General features: G+C 37.6%; 1 protein-coding gene across 11 annotated transcripts in view; it reads left to right on the forward strand.

The window, feature by feature from the left end:
- SPAG9 (sperm associated antigen 9) overlaps positions 1 to 14,202 on the forward strand; it is a 117,247-nt gene that overhangs the window by 44,314 nt on the left and 58,731 nt on the right. For 8 of the 11 annotated variants that reach the window (XM_045836638.1, XM_045836642.1, XM_045836639.1 and 5 more), the window contains exons 4-5: positions 4,057 to 4,151; positions 9,340 to 9,490. In XM_045836638.1, coding sequence (XP_045692594.1) covers positions 4,057 to 4,151; positions 9,340 to 9,490 — 246 coding nt within the window. Of the gene's footprint in view, positions 1 to 4,056; positions 4,152 to 4,674; positions 5,012 to 9,339; positions 9,491 to 14,202 lie in introns of those variants that run through there. The other 3 variants (XM_045836646.1, XM_045836647.1, XM_045836649.1) reach the window with 3 other exon arrangements.

Raw genomic sequence — 14,202 nt, forward strand, 5'->3', positions numbered from 1 at the left:
GAAGTGATTTGTCCCAAACCCCATGCTAGTATGTGACTGGATTTGAATCTAGGTCTGTCTGAATCCATTGTCTGTTTTCAGTAATGCTTTGGGGTTGTGGAACCCATGGGTGTTAAATGTACTGGAAATTTTTCTGTGCCCTTTTGCTTTACGGCATCTCAGCAGCTTTAAGAAGAGTGGCTCTGTGGATGTAGATATTTGATCGTTGGGCTGAATATGGAAGGATTTAAGTTCAACACAATTAAAGGGATCCACGCTACTGTCTTCAGAACCTCACTATTGTCTGTCTTGTTAGTTTTAGTCCAAGCCGACAGTCAACCTCAAATGTGAACATTTCTCCGGGAGGGAGGGGGGTTGGGAGTTTTCAGACAGTGTGCTTGTAATCCTTTTTTATGACTGTAGCTATTGGTCGCTGACTTGATACTTGACTATGTATGAATAGATGTGCATAACTGAGAAATTTAAGAACTGCAGTTCTGAGATTGGGGGGAATGAGGCTGGTGGACCCAACTGTAGGTTATCTAAAACATCTTCCATTTTACTCTCTTCTCTTTCTCTTCTGTCTGGCAGTACTGATCCTGCCCTCCCACTTGTGATTTTCAAAGACCAGAGCTACATTGTGAAGCCCTGTGATTAAAATTTATTTTTGGTACAATTTATATTTTCTACTCTTTTGTGCATTTATAGAATTAGTGCATATTTTATTTCAGACGTCAGGAAATGCTTAAGGGTGTGGGGTTTTCTTGTGGGTGTGAGGAAGAAAAGACAATGAGCTTATTGTCTGCCTAGAGAACTGACTAAAAGGTCACATTACACCATGAGTCCTATGAGGCTTACCTGCTCAGTTGACTGAGTCAGAGGGACCTGAGCTCTGGCCCCAAAGCCAATCAGCTAATGACAGAACATAGTTGATGATTAACTGGCTGGTCAGATAGGACAAATTATTTTGACCTCCTTAAACTGGAGTCCCCTAAAATTCTAATATTGTTGTGAGGTTTAAATGAAGCAATGGCTGGCTGTAAATGCTCTGGTTGACTTGTAGTCGGTGTTCAGTAAATGTAAGCTGCTACTTTGTTACTATTCTCTCCTATTCTAGTGCAGTTGGGTTGAAACCAGTCTCATTACCTAGGCCATTTTGGAATGGTAGAATACTGTATCTGAATTGGGATCAGTCATTTGAAGGTTTAGAATTCAACATTTTCTAAATTAAAAACATTTTTTATTTAATCATTTTAGACAAGAATCAATCTGTAGCTAGACTATTTTGGGGTAAAAACTGATTCTTTGTATTTTATTTATAATTCTTTTTATTCTATATTAAATAAATAGATTACTATAAAAGCAATCTAGGGGAGGTTTCTGTTCATCTGAATTGCTTAATGAAATTTAGGTTCTTCCATTGGAACTCACCAACTTTATATGATTACCATCCAGTATAAAAGAATTCAACTTAGGTTTTCTAAAACCTTTTGAAGATATAAATTGATATTTGGCCCAAACATCATTTTGTTATATTAGTCTCATTTAAATATTTTTCCTTAGCCCTGGCAGGTATGGCTCAGTGGATTGAGCACCAGCCTGGGAACCAAAGGGTTGCTGGTTATATTCCCGATTCCCAGTCAGGACACATGCCTGGGTTGCTGGCCAGGTCCCCAGTGGGGGGCAGGTGCAAGGCAACCACACATTGATGTTTCTCTCCCTGACTTTCTCCCTCTCTTCCCCTCTAAAAATAAATACATTTTTAAAAAATAAATATTTTTCCTTAGACACAAGAAGAAAACAGCTTATTATTTCTGCTTGCTGCCACAAAGACAAACTGTATTTTTACAAAACTGTTATTAAAGAGAAAATCTGTAAATTTAAAATAAGTGTATATATAAATTTAAAGGCTGAAAAATATTTTCACATACCATATTCATGTGATTCTGTATTCGTTTTTCTTTGCCTTGTACATTTCTTATTTGGACTAGTCTTAAGTGGGGAACAAACCTGATTAATTATTTATTTTAAAATGTGAGCCCTGGCTGGTGTGGCTCAGTGGAATGAGTTCTGGCTTGTGAACTAAGGAGTTACCAGTTCGATTCTCAGTTGGGGTGCATGCCTGGGTTATGGTCCTTCTCCCTATCTTTCCCTCTCTTTAAAAAAATAAAAATATTTTTTAAAAGTGTGTGATTTAGTAGAATTACTCATCTTAATTCATGCATCAGAGTTCAGCATTATGTTTATTTGTTAATAATTTTCAAATTGGGTTAGATATTTCATGATCGTACATGAATGCCAAGTAAAATATTCACAACAAAAGAGTACTTTAAAAATTTTTTTAATTTTTAAATATTTTTTCTTTCAACAGTTATCTTTTTAAAATGCTACAATGAATATTTAAATTATTAATATTGAAACCCACCTTCATACAGCTAAAGTTCAGAAATTTCAAAGATATGCTACAGTTTTAAGAATTCAGGGAATATTCCCAAAAAAGATATTGACTTTTCTGTTTGCCTACTCTTAATATTTACATTTCTTATATTGATAACATACCTTTTGTTATTTTTAAAAAATTGTTATATTACAGTTGTCCCAGTTTTCCCCATTGCTCCTCCCCCCAAAGTCAGTCCCCCACCCTGTCATCCATGCCCACGGGTCATTTATACCTGTTCATTGATTAGACCCTTCCCCCTCTTTTCTCCCTTGTCTCCCTCCCTACTTTTGTTGTTGTTTTTTAATTTTTATTATTTATATCATGTTAGTATCTAGCAAAGGCTTTTAAATTTTATAATAGAAACTTACTGCATTTTACATATTTTAATGTCAGATTTAAGTTTCTTAAAAGTGGAGCTACAGATTATTGAGAATCTCAATAGGACTGTAGAATTTCTTGGCAGTTTATATACTTAATATTCTTGAAATTTTCACTTCCATATTCAACTTATCCATCCAAGACACACAATCACAGTGCTCTGATTTTTTATTTGTTTTAATGTGCTGCTATCTAAATAATTAGATTAAGTAATGATACCAGTAATTTAGCAAAGGAGAAACTATATTAGCATTCTTTCAACTAAATATATAGAAATAATATGTAAACATCTTGGATTTTAATTAAATTAATTAACTTGAAAATCATCTTTACTCTCTGCATCCTTTGTAAAATAGAAGAGATCACCACATAAAGGTATGGTTGGTTAAACAAAAAACTTTTACAGCTGGAAGCTCTTCTGAGGACATCTTAGATTTTTCTCCTTGTCATTTTCTTCTCGTTTCATGTTCATTTCTATTGTTTCCCATTTCACTGAAGGGACTTCTCAGATGCCCTCTATTATTTTAACCAATTCTCTGATCACTTCCCAATTATCTGTGTTCTAATTTGTATTATGTCAAAATTATATCATTTAATAGTATCACAATGTAAAAAAGGGTTTTTTTGCCATGCTAATAAGCAGCATGTTGCCTACTTTCATGAATACAGCATCCTTAAATGTAAGCACTTGCACATTTCTTTGCCACTAAAATTATTTTTAATTGAGTTTATTAGGGTGGCATTGGTTAATAAAACCATACAGATTTCAAGTGTACACTTCAACAAAACATCTGCACACTGCATTGTGCATCCATCACCCAAAGTCAAGTCTCTTTCTGTCCCCATTTATCCCTCCTTTGCCCTCTTCTACCTCCCCCAACCCTCCCCTCCAAAATGTTTTCATTCTGACATTCTTTAAAAAAATAATTTTAAAAATTGATTTATCATTTTTTAGAGTGAGAGAGAGAGAGGGAGGGAGAGACAGAGACAGACATTGATTTGTTGTTCCACTTAATGCATTCATTGGTTGATTCTTATATGCGTCCTGACTGAGGATCGAACCTGCAGCCTTGGTGTATTGAGATGATACTCTAACCAACTGAGCTACCCAGACAGGGCCTAATAATCCTTTAAATGGAGCTGTTGGTAATCTGATAAATAAGAAATTTATACAAAAATGTTTTCCTTGTTAAAACTTCATGTTTTTTATTCCAGGTATTAGTCTTAAATTTTTTGTGTATTTTTTTTCTTCATAACAGATGATCCATAATTATATGGAACACTTAGAAAGGACAAAACTTCATCAGCTCTCAGGGAGTGATCAACTAGAGTCTACCGCACATAGTAGAATTAGGTAAGCTGTGTTATATGTTTGCCTTGAGAAAAAAGACAAATGAATGATCTGCCTATTTCTGTTTCTCTCTGTTCTTTAATCCTGGAACAATAGTTAGGCTGGTTCAAAAGCTCCCTACTGTGGTTGGAATGCTATAGGAAAGAATAGCATAGAAAAATAGAAACAACCTTCACCATTTCAAAGGTAAATTGTGAGCCATGCCGTATAAGCAGCATATTGTTGTATTTTATTGTTTTCTATTAATGGAGATTACAGTAGGTGTAAATTTTTCTGATGTTTAAGAATGCAGGACATTTTCAGTCCTCCTGGTTAAAGTCCTTTTTGTTGCTGAGAGGCATGTTTGAAAGGGTTAGCGAGACTTCTGTTAGATGTAGGAGTTTGAATAAATTATGTAGATCGCCAAGCATTGTAGCCAATGAGCGAAGCCAGGACTCTTAGTTGAGAGGAACGTAGTTAATAGGCTGCCTGTCGCTCAGGATTGCTGCATAAATGCTAGGGGCAGCAGCTCTATGGTTATGAGGTGGGGAGAGTGGGGTGACGTCATCGCTTCGGAGCTGCTGCAGGACGGAGTGGGAAGCTGCTGCTGATGGCATTGTTTTCGTGGCAGCAGCTGAATGACAGATCCTTACTACAAAGATACCCCTTTGGCCCCCGTGTAGGCCTCCTGGTTCGGGCGGTTCACCATGCCAGCACAGCGCCATGAGTCCTGGATGCATGCTGCTGTTTGTGTTTGGCTTTGTTGGCGGGGCGGTGGTCATTAATTCTGCTATCTTAGTATCTCTCTCTGTATTGCTGCTTGTGCACTTTTCTATCTCTACCGGTGTGCCGGCTCTGACGCAGAACCTACCAAGGATACTCAGGTACTCCAGTCTCTCTTAGCAGCCCGTTTAGTTGGTTTTTCTCAAGCTTCAGGCATCTGCTTTGTAACCATTTCTGTTGCAGATTGAAACAATGGAAAATGGCCTGAAGCTAGGGTTTCTATTTTTATTTGTATTCATTTGTAGACCAGCATTTAGGGATGCTGTTTTATGTTTGGATACTGAGGACTTCAGAAAAGGGTTTTCATATTGTACTTACCTACAAGTACAAGGTCAGTGTGGTCTTGTTTTAAGCAGAGTGTTGAAAGAGTGAGGGGCGAGCAGAAGTAGAGTGCCAGGTCCAAGTTCATACAACCTCTGGTTTAGTATAGGAGCTTTTAGGGGCAAATATCTTTTATGCTGGGACACAGAGTTGATTAGACAAAGGCTGGAGGTGTTTATTTTGTTCCAATTATCCTTTGACTGTTAGTGGTTCAGTCGTTATTTTTGCAATTTTTGATAGCAGCTCATGGGAACTAATTTTTCTCTTAAAACAAATTATATTTTAAAGTGAAAGAATTTAAACCTTTTAGGGCCAGGAATGCATTTTCCTCCATTATTTACACATCAAAGTTGTGAGAGCTTTACAAAGCCTATTCACTATTGTTTAGTCAGATGTTGCCCTTTCTTTGTAGACTTGGGTGACAAACATTCATGCCTGCTTGTGGGGGTAGTCATTAATCTCTAGCTTTTCTGCTGTTCACTCTACTTGTGCCCTGTAGGAACCATCTCCTACATTTTAGAGGTTTAAGGTTTAGGTTTCTTTTGTTTCTAACTCATCAAACTAAACTCTGATTTGTTCAGCTTTCTGCTTTGCACATGGTTTTAAATGAAGGTTCATAGTGTATAGATGTTATTATTTAAATGTTTACTTAAAATACTTCTAATTATGGGTTTAGATAAATTAAGAGGAATTAAAGTAGTAGTACATTTCTTCAATCTGTTCTTTTTAATTCACAGGTCAGTTCATATTCAACATTAGTTTAAGGCCCAGAAATTAAATTTTATGATCTAGAACTAAATACCTTGGTCATTTCCTTTTGTGGTTTTATAAAAATGAGGAGAGATCTTATTACTTGTGTATATTTCAGTACATGAAACGTGTGTGTATGTGTGTGTGTATACACTTTTAGGAAATTAAATATACCTTAACTTAAGAATATATAGAATATTAAAAAAGACTAATTCGAAGTGGGTGAGAGGCTCTATGGCTGGGCTGCCTGGGTACACGTGCTCCGCCACAGACGGGTTAGCCATGGGGCCTGTAGCAAATTGCTTGCTCCTCTGTGTTTGATTTTCCTCCTCTGAGGTTCTTACCCCATTGGGTGGTTTTAAAAATCAAGGGACATGATCATTTTATACTTAATCAGTTATAAGGTATATAGTACACTAAACAAGTAGATAGTTTCCATAGTTACTTATGTGTACCCCCTTTTTGGCATAACTGTTTTAGCTCCAGCTATTTTACTGATCAAATAACTTATGATTAAATTCAGTAAGTTCCTTGACACAAAAGTTGCTGTTAATCTGAACAAAGATATCAAAGACTTCAAAATTAAAATTAAACTGTCAAGAAGTGGGTAGCTCCAAGGAAAATGCATGGGCCTTGGAGTCAAACAGTTCTGACTTTGAACCCTATCTTCCAATTACCAGTGTCTAGTCTCTGAGCGTTGCTTTTCCTAATCTGAAGACTGAGACAAAAATCCCTATTTCCTTATGGAGATGAATGAGATCGTATATATAAGTCATCCATTTCAGTGCTTGCCACACAGTACTGAACATGTGTAATTTTTTTTACTGCCATATATATGATTGTTTACTTTAAATGTTAATAAAGCCAAAACATATTTGTGAAATTATTTATGCATGTAAGGTAACATTTCAATGAACAACTAAAAAATGGATGTATGAAACTAAGGCCATTTTTAAAAGAATACAACAAGGATTCTGATAGTTTATAGTTTTGTTTCTAGACAGTGATAGCACTGAAACATATGAGGTTTAAATCTGCCACTTCATATTTTTCCATTTATCCCACTCTTTGGTTTCTTCTGTGAATTTTACTGAAGCAGTTAACACATAGAGTACTAAACATGCATACCAACATAGTGTAAAACTAATGGTCACATTTTGGGTTTCTTTCCAAAGTAGGATTCCAACTGGCTTGCATAATTACATGTCCTTCTCCCTCCCCCTAACTCTTATGTAATTTATCAGTAAAAGGAGGAGAGAAGGAATGTATGTAGTAAGATGATTTTTTAAGAGTTGGAACAATGTAAGCCCGAGTTTCAGTGACAGCTGCCAGTGGCTGAAGAAAATTCCCTTTCTATAGAGCAGTATCTGAATGATTAATAAAAGCAAAATAAAGAGGTGTGAACAATTCTTGTAATTAACCAGTAGTAGGAAAGTAAAACTTGGATCTACAGTAGACACTTTTTCAGTGTTTGACACGTGTGAAAATGAATGGTTATCATCCATATAAGAAGATAATTCTCATGACTGGCCTGTATTTTGATTTTGTTAGCGGTGTGATGGATTCACGTGAAGTCTTTAGTATGTATTCTTGGTTGTCTTTGTATTTTGGGTTAGAGAGCTTTCCATCAAATCCATCTATTAAATTCCCAGTCACTCCTTTGTTTATGTCATTAAGATTTTCAGTTCCCACAATATGTTCCCCCAAATTTAAGGTATAAGCATCAGGTCAACAACTTTTTATTTTGCCAAGTATGGAAAACAAAACACTTTCCAATTGCTGTTATTATAATTTGATGAAAGAAAGAGCATTTTAAAGTCAAAGAAGCAGAGAAGATGCAGAAAAGGGTCATTCTCAAGAAAGAACAGGTTCCATGATATGTGGAAATGTATGTGTAAAATGTATACTATATTTTCCAATAATGATACAATACATAATGCATCTCTTTGCCATGAAATTATGAAAACTTTGTTGCTGAACCAGCATTTGGGAATAACAGGTATAAACAGGATAGCTGATGAGTTACTTTAATTTTTGTCATTTGGTTGTTTTGGCAGCTCATCGTCACAGACTTGGATTTGGTATTAAAATCTAGCCTTTTATTGTGCTGCCTACCTGCATTCGAATTTTCCTCCCAAATCAAGTAGGAAAAGTAACCCAAGTGTGCGGAAATGATGAATAATTAACTCTAACTGATCAAGTCCTGTTTCATTTTCTTGTGCATACCACCTTAATAAAATGCAGTCTCTTGACCCTTTGCTTCACCTAATCTTAAGAAAGTGTTCTGGTCGTTTTACAACCCTTTCTGATTGTCATTAGTAATGGAGGGGCAAGCCCTTTGTATTAAGTGAGGGCACATTTCAAAAGTGGCTTAAGTTTCTTGATATAAAAGTGAGTTTACAGAATAAAATACATACTTAGCAAAAATGAATACTTTGCGACTTTTATTTATAACCTCAGTGTTTCTATTCAAACTTAAATTACTACCAGTAAAGGTTGAGTTTACTGCCCTAAACTTTCAGTGTCCCCTGCCTTGCCAGTTTCCACACTTTTGAGTTAATGACCTAGGATGACCTTGTGGTAGGCTTGCTTCCATACTCTAAGATCCCTTAGATTTGGAAACTTCTATGCATCAGCAAAGGTCGAGTTTCTTGTTGGAATTCTATTATTATTAAAATTGTAACTCTTGTTCATTGAAATCTCCCACAAAGCAGTGGAAACTACAGCCTTTCATAGAATTTTTGGCCTCCTTGTTTGGAAAAACTGACAATAGTTTTTTCATATGTACTGTGATTAAAAGGAATTTGTACATGGGTTCTTGCTTTAGGGGATGATAGCCTTTTGAGCTCTTTTTACTATTTAATCAGTTACCCTGCTTTAGATCATATGTTCATTTCCTTGAGGCAGAAAAGGCATACCCTGAAGAAGGTTTGGGCAGACATTTAGGACTCAGTGTGAGGACTAGGGAAATCTAGAAGCAGAGGTCAGGTCACTTTCCACGGGAGGAAGGTGCAAGTTATCCTGGTGCTGACTTAAGCCTGAATGAAAATTTAGCGGTTATTCTCTCTGTGAAAGCAAACCACAGACTGCTTTCTGGGCAAGAAACTCATCAATAATTTATAAAATTTCTTAATCATTTCTTACTACTTTTCTTAGTTGATTTCTTCTGGCTGATTTAAACTTTAAGAACCTGTACTTTTCTCTTTGGTAAGTCTACTGCTTCAGATAGGCAGACAGTATTATTTAAAAGTAATGATTCTGAAGTCTTAACAGCCCAGGTTTATTACTTATAGTCATAATGAATGAAGAATTAAAAATGAAAAAGTGCTTAATTTTTTTCTCTCCCCTTTCCATATAGAAAAGAACGCCCTATATCATTAGGGATTTTCCCATTACCTGTTGGAGATGGATTGCTTACTCCTGACACAAAGAAGGGTGGAGAGACCCCTGGATCAGAGCAATGGAAATTTCAGGAGTTAAGTCAACCACGGTCTCATACCAGCCTGAAGGTAAACTTTTTTTTGCTGAAATATTCTATTTATATTTTATAAGGCTTTTTAATCCAAATTGAAGTACTAGACAATCAAAACATAATAAAAACAAAATAGTTTGGGTACATTTTAGTTGGTAAACTGTCTTTTCTTTTTAATGAGCTCTTCCTGAAGAGTTTCAGTTTTTACTATTCTTTTGGAAGTTAATGATACTAATGACCAAAATTTCTATTTGATTTAGGCTACATATATGAATTTAGGGTGGGGTGACCAGTGAACCTAATTATGTTTTTTAGAGTTGAAAATTACTGCCACCTAAAATCCCTGGTTCTCTGTCAGAGGCTTCACAATTCAGTAAAGCTTCACTTTTAAATAATTGGTTCCTTCCTCAAAACCTTTCATAAAGCAATATTCAAAATTTCATTGTGTTTCACTAAAAAGTCCTGGTGTTGCCCTGGCTGGTATAGCTCAGTGGATTGAGCACGTACCTGTGAACCAAAGCGTTGCTAGTTCGATTCCCAGTCTAGGGCACGTGTCTGGGTTGCAGTCCAGGTCCCCAGTAGCGGACACATGGGAGGCAACCACACACTGATGTTTCTCTCCCTCTCTCTCTCCTTCCCCTCTCTCTAAAAATAAATAAATAAATTTTTTTTTAAAAAAAATCCTGGTGTTAATTCATCATGGAGTGTATTCTTGACCAAGAGCTTGTCATCAAATAAGTTATAAATATGATATATATGTAGAATGTATGTCATATAGTGGAATATATAAAGTACTCTAAGAATGGAAATATACTAATTAGTTTTTTAAAAAATATTAAAGTTGTATTCTATATTTTATAATAGAATACTTATATACTTAGGAAAGGAATGTTAATTATAAAAGAACCTTGTTACATTATAAAATCTACTCTGTCATAAAGCAAACAGGCTGCCTACAGTGAATACAAATGAGTTATTTACATCTTAATTCCTTTTCCTGCTCTCTTTCTCTCCAAAGTACTTATCATAGTCTAAGTATTTGAAGGTAGCTTTTAGGATACTTCTAAAATGCTAAGTTATTTACTTACTGACTTTGTTTCTCTCCACCAAGAACATGCAATCCGTGCAGTTTGTTTACTGCTATATTAGCCCACAGTGGCCACTCAGAATACGTTTATTGAATAAATGATTCATTTTAGATGTCAGGAAGACTTTTCCAGGAGGATATAAATGGTCTGTTTCCCAGCTCTAGGAGGTGGAGGTACTTAGAGTCATTCTGTTGACCTCTGAAATGCGCTCAGAGCACTAAGCAGTCAGTCAATACTCAGTAGCTTTCCTTCCCCTGAAGACTATTTTTAACAGTGGGACTGACCTCTCCTTCTTTCCCTTCTCTTTTGCTGTTGCTCATTTTATTAGAGCTGCTCAGTATCAGTCCACAGTGATGCCACCAGGAAACTCTTTCTGTTCTGCTACAGCCGCACTGGCTTTTTTAGCTTGTCTGTAGGTTTAACAGATCTTCTAAAACACCATCCCTCAGTCGCCTACTTGCTGTGTCCCTTTCCCTAAACAAAATTAAGCAGGAGGGATACTTTTAGTACATCAAAAATACATACCATATGGTAACACTGTTTTATTTTATTTTTATTTATTTATATATATTTTAAAAGATTTTATTCATTTCCAGAGAGCGGGGGAGGGAGGGAGAAAGAGAGGGAGAGAAACATCAATGTGTGGTTGCCTCTCACCTGCCACCCCTACCGGGGACCTGGCCCACAACCCAGGCATGTGCCCTGACCTGTAATCGAACCAGCGTCTCTTTGGTTTACAGGCCGGTACTCAATCCACCGAGCCACCCCAGCCAGGGCTAACAGTATTTTAATTACTATACAAAAGGCACCTTAAGAGAAGAGTATTGTAATTCTTTTGTTATTTAATCCAGTGGCAGGATATGACAGAACTTTACTGGCAATTTATAAACTGATTAACAGACTATTAATGTGGACTTAATCATGGGTGTTTTTTCTGTGTGTCCTCCCAGAGATACTAAGGCATGTCCTCCCTGGAGAGTTTTTAAAATAAAATCCTGTCTCACTCTACTCTGAATATGGAGCCAGTAAATGAGATAAAGATAAAGGCTCAACCGATAGGATTTCCAGGAACAGAGTTTGACATTATAAAATGTCAAAAGTCTAGTTTGTAAAGTAGGTCTAATCATCAGGACATGTTATATTATTTACCCAAGGCCTTGCTATTAACCAGATGTCTTTGTCTAACTGGATGAAAGGCTGGGAGTCCATTTGGAGTTCCTTGTGGACTGCATCACACGTACCCCCTGGGCTCAGTTCCTGTGCACGCCAGGACCTGGACCAGACTGTCTCTAATTTAAAGTAGTTTACAACTTTTATTGGAGAACTTTAGGGATGATTGGCTGTATTTAGAGCATGCTTTGCCTTCATTATGAAAAAAGTTGAAAGTGAGAATTATAATTAATATTAACTTTACTAGGACAATTTTTCTATGAATTCAGGTTAAGATGAAAATGTTCTGTGAGAAAACCTCATGATGGGTTGTAACCAAGGAAAGTAGGAAACTTTGTGGTGGAAGAACGGCAGTCATGGGGATTTGCTAGTGATGGTGAAGTCATGGACCTTCTTTGTTGCTGTATTGTAAAGTTCTCATTATAAGAGATTGGTAGTCAGTCAGTAAGGTTGTATCTTCAGGCACTGGAAAACCTGCCAGGAACAGTGCACCTAGAAAAATGTCTACGTTGTCCTTAAAAAGAAGTACTTCTGCTTACTATTCCTTTATTTATCATATTCTTGTGGGGTAGGTCAACAAACAAGTAAATAAATGAAATAACACAATTTCAAGTATTGTTACACACTATTAAAAGAAAGCGAGATAAGGGGATAGAGAGTAATTAGTAGAGAGGGGTGCTTATTTTAGGGTGGTGAGGAATGTGTGCACCCGTGGAAAGGGAGGAATGAGTGTTTTGGGGTGATCAGATAGCACCTGTAACGGCTCCGAGGTGGGGACAGACTGGCATGTCTGAGGAACAGTTTTTTTTATCTTCACCCCACTCCTGAGACTTTCAGTCCTACTGTTGTACCGACATCCCTTTTTTCAGGGTTCCCCAGAACATCAGTCTTGACGAATTTAATGGAAAATTATCAGATCTTACCCTAAACTGTAGCAGCATTTGACACATTTGAATACTCTCTGCTTCTTGAAATGCTTTTTCTTAAAAAAAATTTTTTTTATTTATTTATTTGTACAGAGAGAGGAAGGGAAGGAGAAAGAGAGGGAGAGAAATATCAGTGTGTGGCTACCTCTTGTACACCCCATGCTGGGGACCTAACCCACAGAGCAGGCATGTGCCCTGACTGGGAATCGAGCCTGCAGCCCTTTGGTTCACAGTCTGGCGCTCAGTCCACTGAGCCTCACCAGCCAGGGCGAAATGCCTTTTCTTTTCTTTGCTCCCAGGACACAACTCTCTCACTCACTCATTTGCTTGGCTGCTCCTTCTCCATTGCTGCTCTTGGACCTCTTAATGTTGGAGTTTCCAGGCCTTAAAGCTCAACCTTCCTCTCCACTTAATGTGGGTCACTCAAGTTCCATATCTGTAGATGCCATCTACAGATCCGATGTTTACAAATTTGAATCTCCAACCATGGCCCCTTCCCCTGAATTCCAGACCTTGGCATCCAATTGCTTTCCTTTGTAGCTTTCCCATGTACATATTTGTATCTTGCTTAGGTTGTCACCAGTAAAGAAATAACCCTCTTTCAAGGCCATTCTAAATGCCACAGCTTACATGAAGCCTCGCCTGATACCCAGTTGATGATCTTCAAGCCTAGTTTAGAGGTCAGCTCAAGGGAAAAAGCAGAGGAGGTCTTTACTGCATCATTAACAGAAATTTTTTGCTGGGGCTTCTAGTGAAATTGGCAAAAAGCAGCTTCTTACGTTAAATGACCAAAACTGTACTGTTAAAAATGCACTATAAAAGTTAAGGATAGGGATGGGCAAAAATGTTAAGGTGGGGTTGTTCATTCAATTGAATTAATATTCATGAACAAGATACAAATAAAAAAGGAATGGGAGAACAAAAGGCCAAGAACAACCCATGACAGTCCTGAAGAAGAGTAAGAGCTTGGCCCCCTAGTCATCATGATGTACTATAAAGCTGTAATTGCTAAGATGATGTAGTATTGGATTAGCTGCCCTTCTTCTGTTATTTCTACACGTTTCAGTCATAATGATACTAGGAGGGGCAAAGCAAGTTAAGTGTTCATGGGGTGGGGTGGGGGTAAGTGTCGAAACCCAAGCAAGGTTAGGAGGGTACCTATGTGGGAATAGCCTGCTGTGGAGATCAGGGCCCTGGTGGTAGGAAGGACATCCCTGCAGAGGGACAGCCTGGCTTGGAGGGGTGTCAGATCCTGAACGCAGTGATGAGGATCTGCCCACGGAAGGGCCCTAGGCACAGGGTGTCAGTCTGAGCAGCTGAGGAAGCCTGAAGCTTCCTTACCCGGCATCCTGGGGTGTGGGTGGGGGCAGCCTAGAATGGAGAGGGGGCAGAGAATGTATAGGGAGAGAGAAGGGCACTGGCAGGTTCGGTGGGTTTGTAATGGCAGTGAGGTGAAGCAACAAGGGACAGCACCCCTGAAAGCCAAGAGACAATAGAGTTTTAGAACGTAAGGGGTTATTACCAGAGTCAGCTATGTGAAGTCAAGTGGGATAAGGACTGAGTTT

Source organism: Phyllostomus hastatus, unplaced genomic scaffold (genome assembly GCF_019186645.2).
Source record: "Phyllostomus hastatus isolate PE091 unplaced genomic scaffold, TTU_PhHast_1.1 phas_contig_210, whole genome shotgun sequence".
In the NCBI taxonomy this organism is placed as follows: domain Eukaryota; kingdom Metazoa; phylum Chordata; class Mammalia; order Chiroptera; family Phyllostomidae; genus Phyllostomus; species Phyllostomus hastatus.